The sequence below is a fragment of the Staurois parvus genome, unplaced genomic scaffold (genome assembly GCF_062004578.1).
Source record: "Staurois parvus isolate SC_StPar_1 unplaced genomic scaffold, SC_StPar_1.0 ptg000211l, whole genome shotgun sequence".
In the NCBI taxonomy this organism is placed as follows: domain Eukaryota; kingdom Metazoa; phylum Chordata; class Amphibia; order Anura; family Ranidae; genus Staurois; species Staurois parvus.
This window is the reverse complement of record NW_028318007.1, coordinates 864,730-892,619: the sequence shown is the minus strand read 5'-3', so window position 1 is coordinate 892,619 and position 27,890 is coordinate 864,730. Positions and strand designations below refer to the sequence as shown.

At 44.6% G+C, this 27,890-nt stretch overlaps 1 protein-coding gene across 7 annotated transcripts in view; it reads left to right on the top strand.

Annotated features, from left to right (window-relative positions):
• NDRG4 (NDRG family member 4) overlaps window positions 1-22,189 on the top strand; it is a 53,742-nt gene extending 31,553 nt beyond the window's left edge. For 4 of the 7 annotated variants that reach the window (XM_089678906.1, XM_089678905.1, XM_089678908.1 and 1 more), the window contains exons 4-17: window positions 11,576-11,681; window positions 12,006-12,126; window positions 12,203-12,265; window positions 12,397-12,457; window positions 14,672-14,758; window positions 14,835-14,891; window positions 15,683-15,786; window positions 15,921-15,977; window positions 16,758-16,809; window positions 17,642-17,689; window positions 18,743-18,778; window positions 18,986-19,037; window positions 20,101-20,139; window positions 20,825-22,189. In XM_089678906.1, coding sequence (XP_089535032.1) covers window positions 11,576-11,681; window positions 12,006-12,126; window positions 12,203-12,265; window positions 12,397-12,457; window positions 14,672-14,758; window positions 14,835-14,891; window positions 15,683-15,786; window positions 15,921-15,977; window positions 16,758-16,809; window positions 17,642-17,689; window positions 18,743-18,778; window positions 18,986-19,037; window positions 20,101-20,139; window positions 20,825-20,979 — 1,038 coding nt within the window. In that variant the 3' untranslated portion in view covers window positions 20,980-22,189. Of the gene's footprint in view, window positions 1-3,232; window positions 3,384-11,575; window positions 11,682-12,005; window positions 12,127-12,202; window positions 12,266-12,396; window positions 12,458-14,671; window positions 14,759-14,834; window positions 14,892-15,682; window positions 15,787-15,920; window positions 15,978-16,757; window positions 16,810-17,641; window positions 17,690-18,742; window positions 18,779-18,985; window positions 19,038-20,100; window positions 20,140-20,824 lie in introns of those variants that run through there. The other 3 variants (XM_089678909.1, XM_089678910.1, XM_089678907.1) reach the window with 3 other exon arrangements.
• The last annotated feature ends 5,701 nt before the right edge of the window (window positions 22,190-27,890 follow it).

Genomic DNA, 27,890 nt, shown 5'->3' with positions numbered 1-27,890 from the left:
CATCTTGTCTCATCTTGTGTCACATTGCCCTGTATTTGTTACATTGTCATCTTCGGTGTCAGGTTGTCTTGTCCTGTGTCACATTGTCCTGGATTGTGTTACATTGTCTCGTCCTGTGTCAGATTGCCCTGTTCTGTATAATGATGTCCCATTCTGTATCATGTTGTCCTGTGTTGTGTTACATTGTTCTTTCCTGTATCAGATTGTCCTGTCCTACTGTATGTCAGGTTGTCCTGTTCTGCATAACGTTGTCCTATCCTGTGTCTCATTGTCCTGTCCTTTGTAGGTCGTGCTGTCATCGCCTTATTTCATCCTGTGTCACATTGCCCTATATTGTGTTACATTGTCCTCTCCTGTGTCAGGCTGTCCTGGATTGTGTCACAGTGTCCTGGATTGTGGTGTTACATTGTCTGTGTCATGTTGTCTCATTCTGTGTTAGGATTTCTGATTCTATATAATGTTGTTCTGTTATCAGGTTGTCCTATGCTGTGTAATATTGTCCTATATTGTGTTACATTGTTTCTTCCTGTGTCAGGCTGTCCCAACCTATGTCATGTTGTCCTATATTGTGTTAAATTGTCCTCTCCTGTGGCATGTTGTACCATCCTGTGTCAGGTTGTCTCGTCATGTATAACATTGTCCTGTCCTGTCCCAGGTTGTACTGTCCTGCAATAGTTCTGTCCTGTACTTTCTTTGTGGTCCATGGCCTTTTCAGCTTTTTCTACCCTGTGTCAGGTTGTCCTGTCCTGTGTCAGGTTCTACCATCCTTTGTTTTGTTGTCCTGTTCTGTGTCAGGTTGTCTTGTCCTGTGTGCCGTTTTCCTGTCCTGCATCAGGTTTTCTTGTTCTGTGTGGCGTTTTCCTGTCCTGCATCAGGTTTTCTTGTTCGGTGTGGTGTTTTCCTGTCCTGTATCAGGTTTTCTTGTCCTGTGTGGCGTTTTCCTGTCCTGTATCAGGTTTTCTTGTTCTGTGTGGCGTTTTCCTGTTCTGTGTCTGGTTGTCTTGTCCTGTGTGGCGTTTTCCTGTCCTGCGTCAGGTTGTGCTGCCGCGTGTCATTTTGTCCTGTCCTTTAAGTTTTCCCATCCTGTATCAAATTGTCCTTTCCTGTGTTACATTATCCTTTCCTGTGCCTTGTCCCATTCTTTAAATTGTTCTGACCCATATCAGGTTGTACTGTACTACAACACATTGTCCTGTCCTGTGACAGATTGTCCCATCCTTTTGTCCTGTCCAACATTTTGTCCCAGTCTTTGTAATGTTGTCCTGCCCTGTGTCACACTGTCCTGTGTCACATTATCCCGTCTTGTGTCATGTTGTACCATTCTCGGTCAGGCTGTACTATTCAGTGTCAGGTTAGCCTATCCTGGGTCATAAATAAATAAATAAATATATATATATACACACACACATACAGTGAAGGAAATAAGTATTTGCTCCCCTGCTGATTTTGAATGTTTGCCCATTCACAAAGAAATGATCGGTCTAAAAATCGAGTGGTAGGTGTATTGTAACACTGAGAGACAGAATAGCAACAAAAAATTCAAAAGAAATGCATGTCTAACAAATTCTGCACTGATTTGCATGTTCGTGAGGAAAAGAAGTATTTGACCCCCCTATCATTCAGCAGGATTTCTGGCTACCAGATGTCTTTCATACAGGTAACAAGCTGAGATTAGAAGCAGTCTCTTCAAATTCTTCAACAAATGGGACTAAAAAAGCGTGAATACCCTTGTGTAATTCCAGGTGTGTTCTCACTTCTTCAGATAGACCCCATTGCTAAAAACAAGAGGTCATAACCAGTATGAGATCATACACCCGTGTGATGAAATCTCACATGTAGATGAAATCTCCTCTTTATGCCATCAGCTCCAGCCGTTTACCCCACCACTCCTGTAAGAATATACTCAGGAAGAGATAGAGAGACTATATAGTGCTCACTGTTACATTTATTAAATGCATAAACTAGAAAAGCACTCACATGATTAAAAAAGTAATCCAGCATTTAATAAAAATAATTGCTGCATATTCCCCAGGCATTGGTCTCAGTGTAACTTGTGAGCACTCCCGCCTTTTTGATGTCGTTCTCAAACCACGCCCATCTGACACATTGCATCCTAATTGGACTTCCTCTGGGGAATATTTTATGTTTGAGTATAAGGGAGCACACATATTGTTATACAATGTATATATTTTGTCTCACTAATGTATTATTTGTGCACTTTAATAAATGAGTTACTTTTAGTTTGTTTCTAGTATTTGTTTTAGTGTTTACGAGCAGTGCCGCACCATTATTATTTATATCTTTTCTTGATTCATGATGTCTGGCCTGTAGAATGTTGCCCTGTCCTGTATTACATTATCCTGTTTTGTGTCAGGTTGTCCCGTCCTGTGTCAGGTTGTCCCATCCTGTGTCAGGTTGTCCCGTCCTGTGTAAGGTTGTCCCGTCCTGTGTAAGGTTGCCCCGCCCTGTGTCAGGTTGCCCCGCCCTGTGTCAGGCTGCCCCGCCCTGTGTCAGGCTGCCCCGCCCTGTGTCAGGCTGCCCCGCCCTGTGTCAGGCTGCCCCGCCCTGTGTCAGGCTGCCCCGCCCTGTGTCAGGCTGTCCCGCCCTGTGTCTGGTTGCCCCGCCCTGTGTCTGGTTGCCCCGCCCTGTGTCAGTTTGTCCCTTTCCTTATCTGGTTATCCCATTCCATATCTTGTTGTCCTGTGTCAGATTGTCCCATGCTGGTATCATTGTGTATTGCCAGAAAACTGCCATCATCAGCAGAAGGAGTATTTCAGCTCTGAGTGATACACTGAGGTTCAGGGGTGAAATTTCGGCCCATGATTAGTAATGTTCTTAGTATTACATTTTACAGTCTACAAGTGTGTAGGCCATAAGTACAATGGAGGAGTCCACGCTTCTCTAAATAGTTTTTTATATATATATAATAATATATTATCAGGTCAGGTGCTGTGTCAGGGATCCACCATGCCGTCTCTCCCCCTCCCATCCTCTCTCTCTCTACATAAATATATATATTCTATATCATGTGTATGGATATACAGTATATATTTATTCTCTTGTCTGGCTGGTCCCACATGGTGGCTGTATGTAGCACAGAGCGATGTTATTGTATTATGTACAGCACTGTGGCGGGGAAGGGGGGTTTGGGGGGTCCCTGGTGTTCAGGGTTTGCATGAAGATGAGTGTGTGTGGGTGGAGGGTGTGTGTGTCGCCCAATCAGCCAGCTGCTGTCTCTGCAGTAAAAGGAGGGAGGGGGGATATAAGAGGAGAGGCTGTATAAAGCACTGCACAGCTGAGCAGCCTCTGTCTATATCCATCTCTATATACCTAATCTGTGGTCCGCCCATTGTCACCCAGACATGCCGGAGTGCTGGGATGGGGTGAGTGATTTGGGGGGGGGTTCAATATTATAGGGGGGTGCATTTTCTGCTGTGTGGGGGGTCTGTGCGCTGCATCCCCCCAGATGTCCCAGCTTCAAGGTCACAAACCGCTGCCAATGTCACAGCATAGTCACAGGAACCAGAGCGTTTGAAGCCCAGCACACAGGTAGCATGCTCTGCGTCTCTGTACTAAACACATGTTGGAATGCTCTGCATCTCTGTACTAAACACATGGAGGGGGGGGGGGGAGGGGTGGTGCTCTGCATCTCTGTGTTAAACACACGTAAGAATGCTCTTTGTCTCTAGGCACATATCGAGATGCTCTGCATCTCTGTGCTCGACACATGTTGGGATGCTCTGTGTCTCTGGGCTGTATGCATGGCAGGATGCTCTGTGTCTCTGGGCTGTACACATGGTGTGATGCTCTGCATCTCTGTGCTCGACACGTTAGGATGCTCTGTGTCTCTGGGCTGTATGCAAGGCAGGATGCTTTGTGTCTCTGGGCTGTACACATGGTGTGATGCTCTGCAGCTATCTCTGTGTTAAACACATGCTAGAATTATTTGCTTCTTTGTGCTAAACACATGTTGGGATGCTCTGCATCTCTGTGCTGGATACATAGAATGATGCTCTGTGTCTCTGGGCTGTGCACATGGTGGGATGCTCTGCATCTCTGTGCTGGATACATAGAATGATGCTCTTTGTCTCTGGGCTGTACACATGGTGGGATGCTCTGCATCTTTGTTCTGTACACATGGTGGAATGCTCTGCAGCTCTGTACTAAACACCCATCAATATGCTCTTCATCTCTGTGCTGGACAGATTGTGGGATGCTGTCCATCTCCGTACTAAACACATGGTGGGGTGTTCTGCATCTCTGTGCTGGACAGATGGTTGGATGCTCTGCACCTCTGTGCTGGACACATGGAGAGATGCTCTACGTCTCTGTGCTGGACACATGGTGGGATTCTCTGCGTCTCTGTGCTGGACACATGGTGGGATTCTCTTTGTCTCTGTGCTGTACACGTGGTGGGATGCTCTCCATCTCTGTACTAAACACATGGTGGGATGCTCTGCGTCTCTGTGCTGTACATATGGTGGGATGCTCTGTGTCTCTGTGCTGTACATATGGTGGGATGCTCTGTGTCTCTGTGCTGTACATATGGTGGGATGCTCTGTGTCTCTGTGCCGGACACATGGCAGGGTGCTCTGCATCTGTATGTGTGACCTATATCTGACTTCTATTATACTACTCAGCCATCCGCTGTCCATATCTGCTGTGTAATGTCTGCTGTGTCATCGATATCTGTGCTGTCCAGTATACAGCCTGTCCTTCACTTTGCACCTGAATATCAGCTGTGTCTGTATTCTGATCGCCACATACAGAAATATCGCAGTACAACTATGTGAATTCTAATCCCCATATGTGTCCTGCCTGTAGTATACAGTATGTCCTTCCAGTAGTATACAGTATGTCCTTCCAGTATTATACAGTGTGTCCTTCCAGTAGTATACAGTATGTCCTGACCATATTATGTACCCTGCCAATAGTATACAGTATGTCCTGCTGGCAGTATACAGTATGTCCTGACCATAATATGTACCCTGCGAATAGTATACAGTATGTCCTGCCGGCAGTATATAGTATGTCCTGACCATAATATGTAGCCTGCCAATCATATAGGCTGTACTTGTCCCACCCATCTACCGATATATACCATCATATGCGCTGTAATCCCGGCCATCTCAAATGAAGATGTTGAGTTTCTCTACATTATAATCTGCAGTCTGCCGTCACCTCTGTCTGTATATCATCTCCAACATGGAAATCCTCTTCATAGTCCTATCATCTCTGGTATCAGGTGGATGTTACCTGCAGTATAATATCTGACCCCACCCCCATCTGATTGCCCTTCTTTTTCCCTGTGCTCCTGCCCTGTGCCCAGTTGTCCTGTCCTATCCCTTGTAAGGTTGTCATTTGTTATCTCCTGTCTGGTGGTCCTGCCCAATGTCAGTTTATCCTTTCCGGTGTCCAGTTGTCCTGTATCAGGTTGCCCATTGTACAGTTGTGATTTCCTGTGCCCAGTTATACAGTCTCAGGTTGACCTGTTCTGCATCCAGTTGTCATGTTAAGTTTTTCTGTCCTGTGTCATGTCGTGGGCGTGGAAGCTCTGAGAGGAGGGTATGTACAGTGAAAAACTCTTATGTAATCAATAATGAACCAACATGTTTACTTGCATACATATCAGGGTGGATTTGATTTAAATCACTAGTCAGTAAGGCTTGATTTAAATCCTAGTTTTCTACATAAAGACTAATTCTTGCTGGTATAACTTTAATATACAAGTAGATGAAGATTTTTAGAATAACTTTTCATATTAGTTTTTTTATCCCCAGTTTAATAGGTTAATCATTCATATTTGGACAACTTTTCTGTTGTACTTAGGAAGGAGAAAAATAATCATTACCTTAATAATAATTTAAATAGATTTATTCATCTGAAACAATAACATTCCAGCATATGTGATTTGCTTAAACATCCATGTTTGGTAACTAATTTGGCTAAACAAAATATATATATTTTAAGAAACTTAGACTGTCAGCCCCTTCCTCCTCACACTTAGTTTCACTTTCTTCTTGTGCAGATCTATTCCACTCCAAACAATCAGAAAAATATTGTTTCTATTCTATTCACTGAACTTCTTGAAACTTAGCACTGAAGGGGTTGATTCTGTATTCATAGGTTTGTAGAAGTTAGGATGAAGGTCTTTTTCTTAACTCTGTTCATGTTATAACATTTTTGCTGTGAAGAAGAGGCATGTGATCTCCGCTGAGTCAAATTCAGTTTTCAGAACTGCAAAAGTAAACCGATCATCTGTGATAATATCTTGTAGGCAGAGAAACTGCCCAATAATCTTACAAAAACCTCTGGAAGAGCATGACATTGTGAATGGATTCATGGAATTTATTTACCAAAAAAATGAAACGTATACAGCCTTATTCTACATAATTAAAAAACTAATCTTTATTTCATGATGGAGTAACCTTTGGATGGTAATATATTTTCCTCAAAAAGCATTTTATTCAAAAAAATCCGATTTAAATAAAAAAAATCCGATTTTTTTATTTTATTTTTTAAATTTTTTTAAAAAAATCATTGATTTTTATCCACCCTGATACATATATCTCTGTTGTCGCTGCCACTATCAAGTGTTCCACACACCTCACATCATAAACATAAAATTGTGTAATGCAGCAATACCGCAAACCTCTAGAATATACAAATAGGGAACTCTGATCAAAAAAAAAAAATCAACTGTTGGAAAATCTTTACATATTATAAACTTAAGATATATAATATCAACACTCATTGTAATTGTAATAGTCCTCATATTTATTTTCCTTATCGGACATCACAGGACATAGAGCAGGCCATAATAATAACTGTGGGTTATATGTCACCTATAGGTGAATGGACATCTATAGGTGAATGGACACTGGCCAACCAATCAGAGAGGAAGTCCCCCCCCTATATAACCTCTCCTACACAGGAAGTACTTCATTTTTTTCGCCAGTGTCTGTAAGGGGGACAGTCACTGAAGTGTTTCATGAGCATACCTGAAAGTCCAGAACGGTTACATTGTAGAATCAGGGACTTTAATTGGATCCATTCAGAAAGCTGTTAGCCAAAATGGATAGTACCCAAGCCTCGCTGGATGAGCAGAATCCCCACAATATTGCCTGTAATGCAGCCTTACGGTGCTGGATTCTGCATAATGGAACCCTGTGCAGTATAATACTGACCAAGGCGCTTTCCAGCAGGGTGCTGTACAGGTCCAAGGTAGTGGCCTCACAATATAGGGACTGAGTCCTTGAAGGTCTGCATGACAAAGCCCATTGTGATGGGTGAAAGTTGGACTTCTGCTATGATTCAAGGTCCTGCAGGGGGAATGGTAAGTTTACATTTGCAGTATTTCTTTGAAAAATCTCACTGTTTGGTCATTCTCCTGGTGGTGCCTGTTTGATTGCATAACTGTAGACCAAGATGGCTATGGACATACATCCCTGCGGGACTGCATAGTTAGGCGACAATATAGTTGCTGCCTCTTTTTACTTAAAGGGTCCCAAAAGAGAGGCTGGTGGACCACCCTCAGGTCTAGTGGACTCGGCGGGGAGGGGGTAATCTGATGGTGTTCTCATTTCACAATAAACTAGTGGTGTCAGAGGTATCTGGGCCACAGTGTTTGCCTGGCATTGCAGCTATTCCTGGTGGCGGAGCTGCAATGGACTGCGGCCGCATTACTCTGTATACCCCTGATATCGTCTGAACTCGGAATCTAATCAGGGTCAAGCCCTGGTTACTACTTGGAGGGGAGACTGTCTGGGGTTACCAGGTGTTGTAAGTTTTTCCCCCCCAGAGTCTGAGACGGCTGTGTTTTGAAAATTATCTCGGGCAGAAGATGCTAGGGCAGTCTCTGAGGTCATTTGAGACACTCAACACTCAGTTCGCAGGCCCTAAACCAAACAGAGCGTGAGGTCTATCTTACATCTCAAGGCACTAGACATAAGTCTAGACGTCCTTCTGTTTCAGATGGGGATCAGTCCGATCAGTGGTGGCTGCTCTGCAAGAGGATAGATTTGGGGTGTAGATAGTTCTTAATGATGTATATCTTCCTATGCCAATTTTTTTAGGCTTATCAGGGGTTCTGTGATTGCTATAGAGAACCGCCATTTTATTGTTGTGGGGCACTATCCTTTGGGCTAGCCACAACTCTCGTGTGTTTGTAAAGCTCCTAGCCCTGGTGCTGGGCTTGCTGAGGACACAGGGTGGTGTCATTCTCACAATACCTTCATGTGCCTTTCCTTGGGGAGCAGTCCGTTTCAAGTTTAAAGCAAAATGTAAGAAGCGATAAGTATCCTTCGGTACATCTCTGCATCTCTGGAAATGATATCTACATTGAAGCGGTTTTCTTTTGTGCGATTCCACTCCACGTCTTTTGTTGAGGAACATTCTATACGTCTGGATAATGAAGGTCCAAGCATTGGATTACTGGAAGGCTTTGTCCCCAGGGTATTGCAGAGTCCTAATTAGTGGTTTGGAAAATAGTAACCATTGATGCCAGTCTCTCTGGTTAGGGGGCTTATTTAAAGGTGACTACAGTTCAGGGGATATTTGTCTCCACAGGAGAGAATACTGCCCATGAGCGTTTGGAACTTCAGACAGTATGCCTTGCGCTGGATGATTGAACAAACCCATTGCACAGGTTGTGGTCAGGGTTCAGTCCAACAATGCCATGGCTGTGGCATATATCAACCACCAGTGCAGCACCAGGAATCATATGGTTCAGGAAAAGGTGAAACACATTCTCTCTGGGGCAGTACAACATGTGCTCTCTGTTGGCAGTACATATTCCAGGTATAGGAAACTGGCCGGGTTTTTTTCCCCCAGAGGTCAGCGGCTGATACTGGGAGAATGGTCCCTGCATCCCGAGACATTCTTGGCAATCTGCCAGCGTTGGGGAACTCTGGATGTGGATCCACTGACTTCCAGGTTCTGCAACAGGTTAGACAGGTTGTGCCCATGTCGAGAGTCCCACTGGTAACACCTTAGGGACCAGTTCCCCCTAATCTATGCTTTCCCACGATTCAACTATTGCCGTGTCTTTTGTGCACGGTCCAGGAGGAGGTAAAGCTAATAGTAGTGGTAGCCCAGCCTAGCCCAGGAGGGCTTGATGCGCCGACATAGTGAATCTGGCAGGGACACTTCTTGGACACTCCAGTCCACCCAGACCTATTGTCTTGGGTCCAATATTGTATCCTGTATATGATAGCTAGGGTTGGAGGCTTGGCTTTTTAAGCCCAATTCTGTTAAGATCGGGGGGGTCTTGGGTCCTGTTTTCTCTGCGTTTTTGAGTGCTAGAAATTCGGCGTCAGGTCACTTCCATTACAGGACTTGGAAATCTTAATTTGCCTGGTGGGAGGCCAGGAAGTGGCACCCACGGAAGTGGGTGATTGTAAGGTTTTTTTTATCCTTTTTCCAATCGAGAGGGCAAATTAAATGTACCTTGAGCAACATTTAGGGTCAGATTTGATCTTTATCCATCTTATCCCAGAGTCCGTTGTTCTCACTCCTGGATTGAACTTTGCACAGGGTGTAACACTGATGGTCCCGCCTGTCAGGCCACCCTTGTGTTCTTGTGACTTTGGCTGTCCTTGCACAGGCCGCCTTTGGAACCAATTAAAGAAACGTAATCCTTTGTTTCAAAAGGTGAGTTCTTTGATTGCTATCACTTCGGCAGGAGGAGTGTCAAAGCTGGCGGCCATTGCTTGTAAGGAGCCATTCTTGGCACATGATAGGGTGATGTTGCGTCCCCATCCATCTTCCTGCCTAGAATGCTTTTTTGGTTTTCACTTAAATCAGGACAGTGTCTTGCCTTTTTATTTTTTTCCTAGTTCACAGTCGGCATGGGAAAGAGCACTGCATACTCTGGATTTAGTTCAAGTGGTCAGGATTTGCTTGAGTTGGCAGCACAGGTCAGGAATCCTGGTTTGTGCTGCCAGATAGGCCTAGAAAGGGTAGGGACATCCAGGTCATCTCTTTTTCATTGGATCTGCCAGTTAATCATTCAGGCCTATGGTTTGAAGTCTTACCCTTTCTGGTGAGAGCACACTGTACCAGGAGTGTGGGGGCATCTTGGGCTACCCTCCACCAGGCGTCGGTTGCTCAGGTTTGCAAGGCTGATACATGGTCTTCAGTTCATACATTCACAATGTTTTACCAGGTGGTTGTCACAGCCACGGAGAATTCTGCCTTTGGCCGTAGTGTTTTGCGAACAGCTTTAGTAGCTCCTTTTGGAATGTTGGCGGTGGTTATTGTGATGTCACCCATCCCTCAAGTTTTATTGCTATGGCATGCCCCACATAGTCATTATGGCCTGCTCTGTGTCCTGTGATGTACGATAAAAAAACTGGATTTTTTTCTATATACTTACCTGTAAAATCCATTCCTTAGAGTACATCACGGGACACAGAGTTCCTGCCCCTCTTGTCAATGATTTCTACAAAAACTCAAGTACTTCCTGTTTAGGAGGGGCTATATAGGGCAGGACTTGCTCTCTGATTGGTCGGCCAGTGTCCATTCACCTATAGGTGGCATATAACCCACATAGTAATTATTATGACCTGCTCTGTGTCCCATTATGTACTCCAAGAAATGGATTTTACAGGTAAGTATGTAGAAAAAAATCCAGTTATCTTATGCTGCACACCATTCATAAAATGTGATTTTCCCATGTGTTCCTCCACCATTTCTCACCTTCTTTTATGACCTATAATTGTGATGGGTCAACTTTCGCCTTCCCCTTTAAAAGGGTTTATTTGCTCTGTTTTTCTTAATCTGAAAACTCCTGGTGGAATCATGCACCTTCATTTCTCCTTCTTGTTCTCCCCCACTCCAGCCAGTGCTATGAATTTTCCTCCTTTTCATATTGTAAATAGTGCACTTTTTACTACTCCTCAATAGGTGCTCAAAAAGAAAATTAAGACAATCCGGTGGTTTTCCGCTTCAAAATTATCCCAATTTTATGAAATATTACTATAGCACCCACAATATGCTGTGCACAAATCTGGTGCACTACATAAAAAATGGATACATCCATGCTCTGAACAAACAACCATACTTCCAGTATGGAACATAGTGACATCACTGGCTCCGCTCTTTACGTGTTTCGCCATTATCACAGGGCTTCCTCAGAGGGTGTATGCAGTTGTCTTATGTCTGATTGCCCTGTCTTTTCCCAGTTCTCCTGCCCTGTGCCCAGGTGTCCTGTCCTATCTCTTGTCAGGTTGTCCTGTCCCATGTCAGTTAATCCATTCCAGTGTCCAGTTGTCCTGTATCAGGTTGCCCTTTGCACATTTCAGATTTCCTTTGCTCATTTGTATCATTTATCAGGTTGACCTATTCTGTATCCAGTTGTCATATGTCAAGTTTTTCTGTCCTGTGTCATGTTGTGGGTATGGAAGCTCTGAGAGGAGGGTGTGGAGGCTCTACGTTTATGGTGGAGGCTCTGGGCTTAGGTTGTGGAGACTTTGCATGGAGGTTCTGGGGGTTCTTGCAGGAGGGTGTGGAGACAGTAGGTGGATTTATACTCCATATTTTCAGCGACCATAAATTTCCTCTTTCTCTTTTGTAGGAACATGACATTGAGACGCCCTATGGCATGCTGCATGTCGTCATCAGGGGCACCCCAAAAGGCAATCGCCCGGCAATTCTCACATACCATGATGTGGGCTTAAACCGTAAGTATTGCCACTGCTTGGATGATGCTTTCAGTAATTGTGGTGCAGACAGGAGTTTCTGCTCATTTCTGTGTGTGGTGCGATGAGGGAGGTGGGGTTGGGGGTTTATACTGTCTAGTGTGTACTGTATGTGCACCATGTATATGGAATGCAGACTGTAAAACACACTGCAAAGAGCAAAGATAGGCTTTTCTAATCATCTGTCACTGTTGAAAAATGAATTCGCCAGCTAGCGACAGTTGTATGGGATGTTTATTGGTGATGCACCTTCCTCTGCTCTTCCAGGTTATTGATAGTCAATGTCCTGCTCTTCCTTTCTTTCAGATAAGCTCTGCTTCAATACCTTGTTCAATTATGAGGACATGCAGGAGATCACAAAGCATTTTGTTGTGTGTCACGTAGATGCCCCAGGGCAGCAGGTGGGAGCCTCCCAGTTCCCACAAGGGTATGTAGTACAAACCTTCTACAGTGCCAGGGGTTCTGCTATAAGCCGTATACTATAAATGCCTCTCTTCTCACAGGTATCAGTACCCCACCATGGAAAACCTGGCCGGCATGTTACCGAGCGTGCTGCAGCACTTTGGGTGAGACTCATGAATTGTCTTTGTGGGTTCACATGTGTAAGTTAATGCTCTATGTGAACTAGACTGTTTGCTGTGCAGAACGAGTACATTTGTTCATGTGATTACAGACAAATCCTTTCTCTGTCCTGCAGCTTTCAGAGCATCATTGGCATTGGAGTGGGCGCTGGGTCGTATGTCCTGGCTAAGTTTGCTGTAAGTTGACAAAGTATGTAGGAAAACTGCAGACCCTTCGGGTACATGTGCCACATCCCTGCCCTATATCACACGTCACCCTTGTTCATATTCAGAGCCTAAACTAGGAGACCATGTGACCTGAACCAGCTCACATGACTTCTTGTCCTAAAGGTTTTGTACCTAAATTCCCAATAACCAACCTGAACCCATCCCTATCACCCAAACCTGTCCTTAAAACCTGAACCCTTTCCTTTCATCTGAAACCATCTTTATATCTATAACTTATCCCTATAACCCTAACCAGAAACCATCCCTAACCTGAACCCTAATGCTTTAACCCTAACCTGAATTAATGCCTATAAACCTAACCAGAGCCTGCCCCTTCAACCATAACATGAACTAATTTCTATTAATTTTACCTGAACCCACCCCTACAAATGTAACCTAAATCCATTACTACAGCTCTAACCTGATACTGTTCTTTTAATCTCATCCTAAAACCATCCACTTAACCCGATTTTAAATCCATCCCTATAACCCTAGCCTGAACGAATCCCTAAAAACATACCCTGAACCCATCTCCATAACCCATCTCTATAACCCTAACCTGTACCCATTTCTCTAATCCTAACCTGAACCCATTTCTCTAACCCCCAAACTTGAAACTATGCCTACAACCTTAACCTAAACCCATTCCCATAATGCTAATTTAAGCATAGCCCATCTATATAACCCAAAACTGAGCCTCCCAAGCCCTTTCCCCAACCCTAACCTGAACCTATCCCTATAAACATAACTTAACCCATTTCTATAACCCTAACCTAAACCTTTCCCTGAATCCCTAGCCTGAATCCATCCTTTTAACCCTAACCTTAATCCATTCCTATAACTCTAATCCAAACCCTCATCTCTATAACCCGAACATGAACATTTCTGCATAATCCTAATCTGGACCGATCTCTACAACTCTAACCCATCCTTATAACCCTGTTATAAATCCATTTTTGTAACCTGAAACTATGCGTAGAACACCATCACTATAACCCTAACCTATTCTTTTCCTATAACCCAAACCTGAACCCATCCCTTTAACCCAAGCTCGAATACATCCTTATAACCCTAACCAGAACCTATCTCTATAACCTAAACATGAACTCATTCCTACATCCCTAACCTGAATCCATACACACAACCCAAACCAGAACCTATCTTTATAACCCAAACCAAAATCCATTCCTATAACCCAAACCTGAACCCATCCTTATAACCCAAACCAGAACCCATTCTTATATCCCAAACCTGAACCCATCCTTATAACCCAAACCTCAACCCATGTTTATAATCCAAACTTGAACCCATCCTTATATCCCAAACCAAAATCCATTCCTATAACCCAAACCTGAACCCATCTCTATAATCCAAACCTGAGCCCATCTCTATACCCCAAACCTGTATGCATTTCTATAACCCAAACCCTGAACCCACCCTTATATCCCAAACCAAAGCCCATCTCTATAACCCAAACCTGAAACCATCCATATATCTCAAACCAAAATCCATTCCTATACTCCAAACCCAAAAGCCTCCTTATATTCCAAACCTGAATCCATCCCTATAACCCAAACCTGAACCCATCCCTATAACCCAAACCTGAACCCATATCTATAACCCAAAACTGAAGCTATCCTTACATCCAAAACCTGAGTCTATCTGTTGTACATTCCAAACCTTAATCCACACCTATATCCATAAACTAAACCCATTCCTATAACACAAGCTAAAACCCATCTCTATGACCTCATGGCTCAGCCTAGTGACTATCAGGAAGAACACTGCATTATCATGCTGATACTGTAATTATACTAAAATAAAACTGCTACCAAATTATCCTGCTGAAAACTGATCCACCAGACTGGAAAACTAGAAAGGTGACTTTTAATAGTTAAAACAGAACTGGTGATCTTTTTAGAAAGAAAGACTTCAGAAAAATACCAGAGAGGACAACTGGCAGTATAGAGTGGAGTCCTTTTCACAGCAAGAAATTCTCTCCGCCACCCCCACAGACGTGACCATCTCCTGGGCCAAATATTAAGGATATGGTTACACTGAAGAACAATATGCACTGTATACAGTGTATGAAAAAGACTATTCTGGTTTCCTCCATAGACAGTTCTTGGTATAACCAGTTGTTGGATTTTTACTGCCCATGTTTAGCCTGTTCTCTTCCCACAGCTTATATTCCCAGAACTGGTGGAAGGTTTGGTTCTGCTGAACATTGATCCCAATGGAAAAGGCTGGATTGACTGGGCAGCCTCCAAGGTAAGCCAGGCCGAGACATACACTAGATCTTTTCCTGTGCCCCTTCCTAGCCCTCACACTGTTTGTGTCTCTTCAGCTGTCTGGACTGACCAGCTCCCTCACCGACACCGTGCTGTCTCACCTCTTCAGTCAGGTAGGGTCATACAGAGTTATGTACTGTGCCAGGTTTACAGAATGGCTGCTAGACATGCAGGGACATCAGTGCCAGTGAGGGTAACATGGCTTACTACTACCTGCTGGTGTGGTGATGATACTAGACATCCTGTGGTGATGGTTACCATGTACTGATCACGTGCTTTCACCCCAGCACTGATAATGCCTCCTGCTGCTGGAAACACCACAGGTTATGGCTTCTCTGTACAGTAAGTGTCAGCTACCAGTGTGGACACTTCTTGGTTTGCAGCTTGTAAAGGACAGTGTGACTCCCAGCAGCAGTAGTGCTATGGTAGAGCGGTACTTTTCTGTTGGTAGTGGCGGCATTGGGAAGTGACATTCTAGTTCCTATAGAAGTTATAGTTCTGCTATATTATTATTATACAATATTTATAAAGCGCCAACAGTTCGCTCAGCGCTGTACATTACAATGGGAGACAGAACATGCGACAGTACAATAACAATACAATGCGATACACGAGGGGTTCGAGGGCCCTGCTCCTTGGAGCTTACAATATATGCTGCTAACAGTTGGCTTGTGATTGGACAGGATCCATATATACTTTCCAGTGATGCTCACAATTGTAGCTCTGCAGTGTAGTGTAATGCAGTATCGGCGTCTTTTATGTGTAGATCTATAGATATTAATAGAGCTGTACTGTAATATCGCATGCAGCTACAAAATGGATCATTCTGGCAGTAGCATCGTACCAGTTCCAGGGCGGACAGTGCTGACCCTCGGCGTTAACATTCTGTGTCTCCCTCCCCCAGGAGGAATTGATGAACAACACAGAGCTGGTGCAGAATTACCGCCAGCAGATCAGCAGCTGCGTCAACCAGAACAACCTACAGCTTTTCTGGAACATGTACAACAGGTAGGAGTCGCCTGTCTATCGCTGTGCTTACCATCATGTCTGATGCTGCAATATGTACTCCACGTGCTGTATATTGTCACACATGAAAGAGGTTTCTATAATGTCTAACAATGACGTGTCTTGTTACTCTGCAGCCGAAGAGACCTGGAGATGAACCGCCCAGGAACTGTACCGAATGCCAAGACTTTGAGGTAAGGGACATCGTGGATGTACATGTGTTTCATGTGGCAGCTGTGTGGCATGCAGGAAACCAATCAGTATGGGAGCGTCTGTGTATCCTCACATTACTGCCATACTGGAGGTCATATGTCATCTGTGCCCTGCAGTGGTCATATGATCCGTGATTACATCTGCCAGTCTCCTCGCTGTTCCCATATCAGTGAATTGTACTGTCAGTCCATCTCCATTGCCTCTGTTATATCCTTCATATGTGTCCTGTTACTGACATGTGCTCTTCCCGCTGCTTACTTCTCTCTGCTTCTGTCTCCCCACTCCTCTGCCTTCTGTCCTTCATCCCCATCTCTGATCCTTTTATTTCCACCCCCTCCCAATCTCTAATTCCCTCCACCCATCTCTGACTCTCCTCCATCCTGCACTCTGCTCATATCTGACCTCCCATTCTGCACTCTCCCCATCCCTGACCCCCAATTCTCCATGCTTCTCAACTCTGACCTCCCATTCACTGGTCTTCCCTTCTCGGACCATCTCTGACCCCCACCCTCCATTCTCCCTATATCTGACCCCATCCTACCACCATCCTCCACTTAACCACTCTCTGACCCCCACCACCATCATCCTCCACTCACCCTTCCTCTGAACCCCAATCCTACACAACCTCCATCCTCCACTCTCCTCCTCTCTGACCCCCACATTCAACTTTCTTCCCATCTCTGACCCCGCCATCCTTCACTCACCCTATCTCTGACCACCACAACCCCCTGTCCCTTTCTCTACCCTCTCCTCTCTCTCAGGGCTCCGGTCATGCTGGTGGTTGGAGATAATTCCCCAGCTGAAGACAGTGTGGTCAGTTCTGTACTCTTCTATCATCCGATTAATTCTTCTATATGGTACTACATCTGCATGTCCATAGACGTAGGATTAAATTGTACCATTACAAATGTGTCTCTGCTCGTACACTGAATGATCCAGCAGATTACCTGCAGGTAGGCCTATGTGTAGAAGATTGCCAGATCCCCAGTCATAGGTCAAACCAATTGTGTAGTGGATTGCTAAAACCCTGTGCACAGGGTTTTTTTTCATTAGCTAGAGTACCATGTGATTGGTCAGACCCAGCATATTGTAGAACACTAGATCCCATGGGTTTGGTTGGACCTAGTGTATTATAGTGTACTAGATCCCTAGTGACTGGTCAGACCCATCGTGTAATAGATTACTAGATCCCTAGTACTGTATATGTATAGACCCATTGTGCAATCCGTTACGAGTTTCCTAGAGATTGGTCAGGCCCTTTGTAGTTGATTACAAGATCCTCAGTGATAAACCAGACTAATGGGTATGGTGGGTTAATAGATCCCTGAGTAGGCTGTATGTACTTTAGATGTCTGGATCAGATGAATGCAGAAACAAAAATTATAGAGTATTGCTATTTGTGGAGTCTGTGCATCCTCCACAATGATGAGAAGCACTGTAGGAATGATGGTTGTCACTCTCCGTTGTGAGGATGTTACATCATGATAACGGCTCATCAGTGTTGGCTGCATGTCCCTTCCCTATTGAATGCTGATGTCTTGCACCCTGCTGTTCCTGGCTTCGTTCCAGTGTCTGCTGCCAGAGAATTATTCTCTTTATAAATTGTATTGATGGAGAGATCTTATTGTGTGTTTTTCTCCAACAGGTTGAATGTAATTCTAAACTTGACCCAACAAACACCACATTCCTGAAGGTGACTGAAACTGTTTTATCTCATTCCAACCTTACCAGCCTCATCTCCACCCATGACCTTACCCTTCTCCAACCTTCCTACCTCCACCCTTCCTTATACCCTCCATATTTCAGTATCACTTTTCTTCACCCATCCTAACCTTCACTATCACGCTCCTCCTATCTTTCCACCTCCACCCGCTGCTATAACCTCCAATCCTGCAGTGTCACCATTCTCCAGCCATTACAACCTTCATGGTCACCCTTTTCTAAACTTTCCACCTCTGTCCTCCCCCCATCACCTCCAGTCCCTCAGTGTCACCTACCTTCAACCATCCCAACCTATAGTATCACCCTTCTCTAACCGTTTCACCTCTACTTTCCCCTGTAGCCTCCAATCCCTCAGTATCACCCTTCTCTAACCATTCCAAACTTCAGTATTAACCTACTCCAACCTTTCTGTCCTCACTTTCCCTATTGCTTCCAATTCCTCATTCATACCATTCTTCAACCATTCTACCCTCATCCTGAACCAGAAGGTGATCCTCTTCTAACCATTCCACCACCACTTTTCCCCATAGCTTCTATTTCACAGTATCATCCCACTCCAACCTCCTCAACCTTATCCAAACTCTGGCCTCACCCACCTCCAACCTTTCGTCCCCTACACTTACCCATGGCTTCCAGTCCCACAGTATCACCCAAAGCCATTCCACCCAACCATCCCACCCTCAATCTCTCTTCAATCTTTCCCACCCCTTCTTTTCCAGTTACTCTGTACTACCCTGCTACATTTACCCTAACCCCTTCCCTGGAATCCTTAACCCCTCAAGTCATCCTTCTCACCTCTACCTGATTGGTATGACCATTCTGGGTTCTCCTCAGTATTGTTCTGCTTCTATTTTACCACAATAGCAGCAGGTGAGGTGAGCTGAAGATGGGATTTTTGGTTCCTCATGCTCAGGGTGGTGTCTGTGTTCATCACTTTTTTACCAATATTTTACTTTTCATCTGAGCTGCATTTCTTATGTAAATATATTAATTTATTCACTAGCTGCCCCTTCTTCCCCCACAGATGGCCGATTCTGGCGGACTTCCTCAAGTGACACAGGTAACAATAGCCATTTTATATATCATTCATTAACCCTATGTGTGCTGGGTGAATAACCATTCATACCTAGACTGTCATGTGAGATCTTGGGACAAAAGGAATGGTACGAGATACAAACAAGATTGTGGGAGGGTTTCCCTGGTATGGAGAGGGTATGGAGAGGTCGCTAATATGAAGTGTAGTAACATAATTTCTTCTTTTGCACAGCCCGGAAAACTGACAGAAGCCTTCAAATATTTCCTCCAAGGAATGGGATACAGTAAGTACAGTTTTACTGGATCATTTGGAGGTATCAGAGCTCATATGGCAGAGTGCTCAATTATGGGTATCCAATGTTGTGTGCCCGATGGCAGGTATCCAGTGGTGTGTGGCCAGCGGTGGGTATCCAATAGTGTGTGCTTGGTGGTGGGTATTTAATGGTGAGTGCCTGATGGCAGGTATCTGATTGTATGAACGTGACGGCAGGTATCCAATTGCTTGTGCCTGATGGAAAGTATCCAGTGGTTAGTCCCTGCTGGTGGGTATCCAAAGGGGAATGCCTGATAGTGGGTATCTAATGGTGTGCGCCTAATGATGGATTTCCAATGGTGAGTGCCTGATGGTTTGGTTTCCAATAGTGAGTACCTGATGGTGGGTATCCAATGGGGATTGCCTGAGGGTGTCATCCAATTATGTTTGCCCAGTGGCAGGTATCCAGTAGCGTGTGCCTAATGGTGGGTATCCAATAATGTGTGCTTGATGGCATGTATCCATTGGTGAGTGCCTGATGGCTAGTATCCAGTGGGGAGTCCCTGATGGTGGGTATCAGATGAGAAGTGCCTGATGGTGGGTATCCAGTGGGGATGCCTGATGTTAGCTATTCAGTGGTGTTTGCTTGATGGTGGGTATCCAATGGTGTATGCCTGATGGTGAGTATCCAGTGATGTGTGCCCGATGGTGTGTATCCAATGGTGTGCGCCATTTATCTGCTGGTTATTTTGGTTGGCTGTGTGTCTGCCAGATGGGGGTACACCTTGGCTAATTGTGTTAAGAGTGTATGTGTACGCATGTATGTGTGTCCCGGCTTCACACCCCCCCATCACATTCTTAAATGTCTACCACAGTCTCTTTTAGTGTGTAACGTTGGTTGTGTGTCACCCCACTCCATCCCTTGGTCCCCCCGCCATGTTTAAGTGTTTGCTTACCCTGTGCGCAGTGTACTATGTCTGTCTCTCTGAATATTTGTATCTAATGTGTTAATGTGACATTTCTGTGTCTCCTCCACCTTTCCTCATAACTGCCCTGTGTGCGCCCCTCTCTCCCTCCACGTCTTTCTCCCTCAGTTGCTTCCCTGAAGGATCGGAGACAGAGTGCCAGTGCAGGTACCCGATGTTCCCTATCACTGCTCTGCTGTCAGATTTGCTGTCAATGCTGCATGTTCCCAGTGCTGTAACTCCCCCCAACCCCATGGCTGCTGTGCCTACCTCCCTGATAGAGGATGCTGTAACTCCAGCTTATCCCTCTGAGTCACAGTACTACCAGGGAGTAGCTCTGCCTTATGGGCCCCTCTCTAACAAAAGTGAGACTCAGTTACCATTGACTCGTCCCATTTATTTGTCCCATTACTGCCAGAGTCTGGGGTATCTGTCCTTACCTCTGTCATCACTACATGCAGCTGCCACTGTTAGGGTGGAGACGGGTACTCTATGCCTGCTTTCTAGAACATTAATTTTCATAATAGCAGGGTTGTCGCCAATCCCCGGCCTTGGTGTTAAATTTTGGGGTGGGGAAGGCCATGGCATTCCTTTCTTCAGGGGGCCCATGGCACTCCTTCCTCCCAGGGGGCGTATTATTCTGGTTGGCATGTCCTGGTTGGCAAGTTCCTGTAGAACCTCAGGCTACTGCTACACTACTGCATGAAAGGGTTAAATCTCGGCCATGTTCCAGGAAGCTCATTTTAAGGGTGTTAACCATTTAGCTGCTGCTGGAGCTCCTGTTAGGCAGCAGATGTTAATTTTCAGCCTCTGTAGTAATATGTGTCCTGTTCTCCCTTCTCTATGCCTTCAGTGCCCTCTGCCAGCATGACCCGACTCGCCCGTTCCCGCACAGCTTCTCTCACCAGCGCCAGTTCTGTGGATGGAGGACGCCCACGGCCCTGCACCCAGTCAGAAAGCAGCGAGGGGATTGGGCAGATCAACCACACCATGGAAGTGTCCTGCTGAAGAGTTGCAACCAGCACCTTCTTTCCCAAGTTCCCCTCTTCCCCATTCATTACCCATCTCTTCTTTACAAGTTCTGCTTCCTGCACCCCTCCCCCTCTAAACAGCGTCTGGCGTTTCTTGGGGATCCAAAAACCAGAGTGACTGTAGTTCATCTGGTGTGTTGTCTCTTAGTTCCCCTTGTGATTGGAATTAACAGGGGTAAGAGCAGATGAGTGTGGGGTAAGTGGTGGATGAGATTTATATGGAGGGAAAGATGTGGTAGTCAACCCGTGCTGCAGAAGACCTCTCTGTAGAGGTGGAGAATTAGGGCAGCAGATTGTTGGCTTTGGTGAGATTCATTTCAAGTTCTCAAAGCCCATGGACAGATTGCTGGGTGAGGTGGAAGTCAGCTGGAGATCTGTTGATGGCACGTAAACATTGCGGCCATACATTTTATACTTTATGGTTAGGGTCCACAGGTCACAATATGAAACTGTGGAATTGAGACTTGGTGATCTCCAGATAAAAACTGTAAGGCTGAGATCTAGGGATTTTACCAGATAAGATCCAAGGATGTTCTTTGAATCATGTATAGCATGGATCAAAAATATATAGTGGGAAACTGGGATTGAGAGATCTTTAGATGATAACAGAAAGTTGAGATCTGTTGATAATCTAGAGCTAGGATCTGGAAATCTTCAGATAACACTATGAATGGATAGTTTCTTAGTCCTCAATGGACAGGATTGTCAGGAGGGAAGGCAGACTCTACAAGTCCAGTGTGTTGAAGGACATAGTTGGTTAGGTTTGGTGTATTTGGAAGCTCAAACGTTAATATTGGTTGTCAATGGTGACATGTAGAATTATGGTATGAGATGTTGTCGTCGTGGGAAAGAAACGTTGACAGTTAGGGGTTATCTTTGCGTAGATTTGACCATTTTCCTTATTTCTAGCGGTGTCCTGTCTCCCCTGTCCCCTTATCTTGATGTCTTTTCCCCATCCATCACCTGCGTGTCCTGCTGATCTAGACATTATTCTACATACTAGACGTGTTCACTCCTCTTCCTCTCCTGTGACTGTTCCCGGATCCTGTCTGTGTGCGCAGTGACTCTGTACTCATATATGTCTATTGTGGTGGTGAATGCTTCTAGTTGCATTAAACCATCCATACAAATAACTCCACGATAGTAATGGAAGAATTCAAGAAATCTCAATAAAAGTCTGAAATCTGCACATTTTCTTTATTCCTGCTCAGGAATTTTCTCTTTTCTCAGTCTCATTTTTTTTATGGTGGGGACAGGGGATGGGACAGACGGAGGGGAATCCAGACTGATCAGGTAGGTTCCCTGAGATCACCACCATTGGGCTCTACTATTAGTAAACAGAAACCACCACCATTAAGCCATACCCTTTAGAACCTTGAGATCACCACTATCTGCCTGTACCATTAGATCCTCGTTCCTGGTTTCCAGGGACCAATGGTACATTGTAAATATGCTGATATGGGATCTAAGAGACCGGCCTAACAGTGGAGGCATCTGAATCTAATGGATGAACCTAATGATGGTTTTCTTCCTGAAAATTTGCATTTGATAAATGGCTGTGCAAATATTGTTTCACATAAAAAAAAAAAAAAAAAAATGCAACAGCCAGCATGATATTCTCCAGGACCTCTGCTTTCAGAAGATATATAATGTTGGGGGTTCTAAGTAATTTTCCAGCAACAAATGCTGGTTTTAAATGTATGTGAAAAATGTACGAATTGCCCCAGATGGCAAGCAGTTAAAAAAACAAAATTCAGAGCAGACTTATTGCACATAAATCAATTGCAGTGTTAATCATTGTTTCTTTACTATGCCTTTATTAAATCACCAGTAATCTAATGTAGCCCTCTGTCACGGATTCACCCACATGCCACGCCCACAGCGACTAGCTAACCGAGGTGCGCACGTGCGGCCGTGACTTGGGGTAAGAGGGACTTAACTTTGAATATATAAAACAGTATATAAGACCGGCCGTGATACACTTTCACAGCCCGCACTACCTCTTGGCCACCACCGGAGGGAGTCTTCACTCCAATCCAGATGGCTGACCACACACACTGGCAGATACAAATCTCATATACAATCTGGTGCACTAATTAGAGTTGAGGAGCAGCTTAGCAATCACACACCCTTCTAGGATCCCTCCAGCTATCCTACAAACCAGAATCCTGGTGTTAATCACTCTTCCACTGTCCACACAACCCCACACCAGACACACCACAAACGGTAGCCTGCCACCACCCAACAGTTTATCCGCAGAACAGTCTGTTGGGGCACCATACACACACAAATCTCCGTCTGGCAGCTCTGTTACCTTTACAATCTGCCAACACGCAGTGCAATTGCATGCAGATTGGCAATGAGCTTGACCAAGCATATAAAGGCACTAAAATACAATACAATCTAATCTCTCTGGAAATATGAGCCCGCTTAAATACCCAGAAGTCACTTATTAATTTTAAGATTTAATATCCCAAAAGTGGGCAGTGCATAAAATGTGTACAAAGTATAAAAAGTTACAGAAAATACAAGAAGACACACATTGACTATTCATTATAAAATAAAAGGGAATAAAAAACAGATAAAACTTTTACCAAGATTTACCCTGCAACTGGAGCAAGTCAGGGAGAGTCAGCAATCCGTCAGTCAAATTGAACTGGCTCCATATGAATCACAATGTCATCTCCAGTCCTCAATTTATGGGAATATGGACGTGGGCTGGACATGAGTCCTGGGCCAATTGCCTCTGGGGGGGTGTTCCTGTACCCGCCCACAGGATGTTCTGGGTGCTGACCTGCCCAAAGTCAATTGGACCAAGACTGGCTTGAATCACCAAGTCGGGGATTGAATTTCCGACACCAGCCCATCAGTCCGATCGCGACAGTACCAATCACTGTTCCGCTATCGCACTCCAGCGCCCCATAACCATTTCCTGCATTTTCCTGGCATTCTACATAGGCCACAAATATAGTTTTTATATGCCGATGTAGCCTACAGCGTGCCCCATCAGAAGGAAGTATTTTCATCTCTCTGCAACAAATTTATTTATTATTTCAGGTACTTATATAGCGCCGTCAATTTACGCAGCGCTTTACATATATATATTGTACATTCACATCAGTCCCTAACCCTCAAGGGGCGTACAATCTAAGTTCACTAACTTACATTCATACATACACTTATTAGGGCAATTTAGACAGGAGCCAATTAACCTACCAGCATGTCTTTGGAGTGTGGGAGGAAACCGGAGTACCCGGAGGAAACCCATGCAGGCACAGGGAGAACATTCAAACTCCAGGCAGGTGGTGCCGTGGCTGGGATTCGAACCAACGACCCTAGTACTGCCAGGCGGAAGTGCTAACCATTTAGTCACTGTGCTGCCCTAATATTTTAGCTTTTATGAGGGATGAAACATACTCCTTTGTATGTACCATATATACTTTTAGAGCTCCCAATGTCAGGGAGACAGATCGGAGCCCCCCTGGTGTCATGAAGCCGAAACATCTGCGGTTCTCTTTTAAACTTCAGGAAGATGGCAAAGTCTGATTATATATAGGTGACAAAATCTTATTAGCACCCAGGTGCCACTTCCAACCTGAGGAAGCTCTGTCTCTTTTCAGATGCTAATTGATGACCATATGCCTCTGCCTATGACTGAATATTTCTTTCATGATAAGAACTGAACTAAATTTAGAATTACATATGGCTACAGGTCACATTTCAGCTACTCAAATCTGTACATTTATGTCACACCCTCTTTTGAGGGGGTATGAAAAATGTCCCTCCTCAAACACGATATTACTCTAAACCTGAAGGTAAAAAACGGAGCGGTTACCTCCAGATGAATATCGTAGCAAAATCCAGTTGCAGGGGCAACTGAGGATGATGTGGCTATCTTTGTATCGCAAACCTGAAGACAAGATTAGCAGTCACATGGAGCCCTCCAACTGTTGTCTAGCCAGCCTGGAACAGAGCATATCACCTGCAGGGACTATGGCGTGGCACTGGAACTCAGAGTCAGCCTATATAATCCACACTTTGGTCTTTCCCTAATAGTTTCTAATCTGACATGCAACCGGACCTCTAAGCCTGTAATCCTGACGTGGCCCCCCAGAAGCTTAACCTGGCTTTAGCCTATGCTGGTTATCAAGCCCTAAGCTAAAACAAGCTATAAAATCCCAGACCAGAAGGCACAGGGTTAACTAAAATATCAGGAGCTACATAAAAACTATAGTGCAAAAAAAGGTTCACCTAGCAACATACTGGAAAGTGACCACTACTCATACAGTAGCACAGATCTAGCCTGTGCATGTGAAATAATAACAAGGACAGGGCAGAGATACTCTGTCATGAGAATTTAGATATACACTCAGCAGCTGCAGTTAAACTATTAAGTCATAAGAATACTTGCAATATAGTCCCCTCTGGCTTGGGGTTTAGCAGCATTGAAAAGACATATAGCTGAAACATTCTCTCTCAACCTTCTCCTTCCAGGGTTTTAAAGCCAACAACCCATGGACAGGAAGTGCATACATAATATTTCTACAGGCATTTATAAATTCAGACCGTAGAGGGCAGCAGATTCAAATAAAAGATTGAATGCCCTTGATCGTTTCTAAGATTGTAGCTTTAGTAGCTTTAACCACTTGCCTGCCATTCCATTTATAAACCTACCTTGGTAGACAAGTGGTAAGGTGTATTTTTTCCAGAGTATGAGATTTTGTAATGCGCCAATCAATGCACATAAGAGTTAGGCCCCTTTAGACATCTGATTGAGTTCACCTGTGCATTTTTCAGGCGTATCTTTTTGGACTCTCCATTCTGTTCTATGGGCAGTCGGATGTTAAAGAACTTATGCCCATTTACACCCCGCTACCTCCGATTCTCCAAGCTTGTAAGAGCGGTTAGAAGGGAGTGAACAGATGCAGCCAGTCACAGTACTGCATAGATACAGGAATCAGGTGAGGGGGGGGGAGGGGTGCACAGAATGTAGTAGAATGTTTTTTTACCTTAAAGTGGTTGTAAACCTCAGACATGAAATGTGAACAACGTACAGTGGGGCAAAAATGTATTTAGTCAGCCACCAATTGTGCAAGTTCTCCCACTTAAAAAGATGAGAGAGGCCTGTAATTGGCATCATAGGTAGACCTCAACTATGAGAGACAAAATGAGAAAACAAATCCAGACAATCACATTGGATTATTTGGAAAGAATTTATTTGCAAATTATGGTGGAAAATAAGTATTTGGTCACCTACAAACAAGCAAGATTTCTGGCTCTCACAGACCTGTACCTTCTTCTTTAAGAGGCTCCTCTGTCCTGCACTCATTACCTGTATCAATGGCACCTGTTTGAACTTGTTATCAGTATAAAAGACACCTGTCCACAACCTCAAACAGTCACACTCCAAACTCCACTATGGTGAAGACCAAAGAGCTGTCGAAGGACACCAGAAACAAAATTGTAGACCTGCACCAGGCTAGGAAAAATGAATCTGTAATAGGCAAGCAGCTTGATGTGAACAAATCAACTGTGGGAGCGATAATTAGAAAATGGAACACATACAAGACCACTGATAATCTCCCTTGATCTGGTGCTCCACACAAGATCTCACCCCGTGGGGTCAAAATGATCACAAGAACGGTGAGCAAAAATCCAAGGACCACACGGGGGGACCTAGTGAATGACCTGCAGAGAGCTGGGACCAACGTAACAAAGGCTACCATCAGTAACACACTACGCCACCAGGGACTCAGATCCTGCAGTAACAGACGTGTCCCCCTGCTTAAGCCAGTACATGTCCGGGCCCATCTGAAGTTTGCTAGAGAGCATTTGGATGATCCAGAAGAGGATTGGGAGAATGTCATATGGTCAGATGAAACCAAAATAGAACTGTTTGGTAGAAACACAACTCGTCGTGTTTGGAGGAGAGAGAATGCTGAGTTGCATCCAAAGAACACCATACCTACTGTGAAGCATGGGGGTGGCAACATCATGCTTTGGGGCTGTTTCTCTGCAAAGGGACCAGGACGACTGATCCATGTACAGGGCAGAATGAATGGGGCCATGTATCGTGAGATTTTGAGTGCAAACCTCCTTCCATCAGCAAGGGCATTGAAGATGAAACGTGGCTGGGTCTTCCAACATGACAATGATCCCAAACATACCACCCGGGCAACGAAGGAGTGGCTTCGTAAGAAGCATTTCAAGGTCCTGGAGTGGCCTAGCCAGTCTCCAGATCTCAACCCCATAGAAAACCTTTCGAGGGAGTTGAAAGTCTGTGTTGCCCAGCGACAGCCCCAAAACATCACTGCTCTAGAGGAGATCTGCATGGAGGATGGGCCAACATACCAGCAACAGTGTGTGCCAACCTTGTGAAGACTTACAGGAAACGTTTGACCTCTGTCATTGCCAACAAAGGATTTATAACAAAGTATTGAGATGAACTTTTGATATTGACCAAATACTTATTTTCCACCATAATTTGCAAATAAATTCTTTCCAAATCAGCCAATGTGATTGTCTGGATTTTTTTTCTCATTTTGTCTCTCATAGTTGAGGTCTACCTATGATGCCAATTACAGGCCTCTCTCATCTTTTTAAGTGGGAGAACTTGCACAATTGGTGGCTGACTAAATACTTTTTTGCCCCACTGTATATCCCTCTATAATGTGTATGTGTCTCAATCCAGAATACTGTGATTTCTGATTGCTGCCTGGTTCCTCTACTGTCAGCGTAAGCCACTTCATACAAGTTTTCCTGACACCAAGAGAAAAATGGTGACGGGAGGGAGTTTCAGCTGATTGACTGCCACAACTCTGTCCCCATGTGCTGTGTGAAGGTAAGGGGTCCCTTCCCTCCAATCAGAGCTCTCCTCACTGATGTATT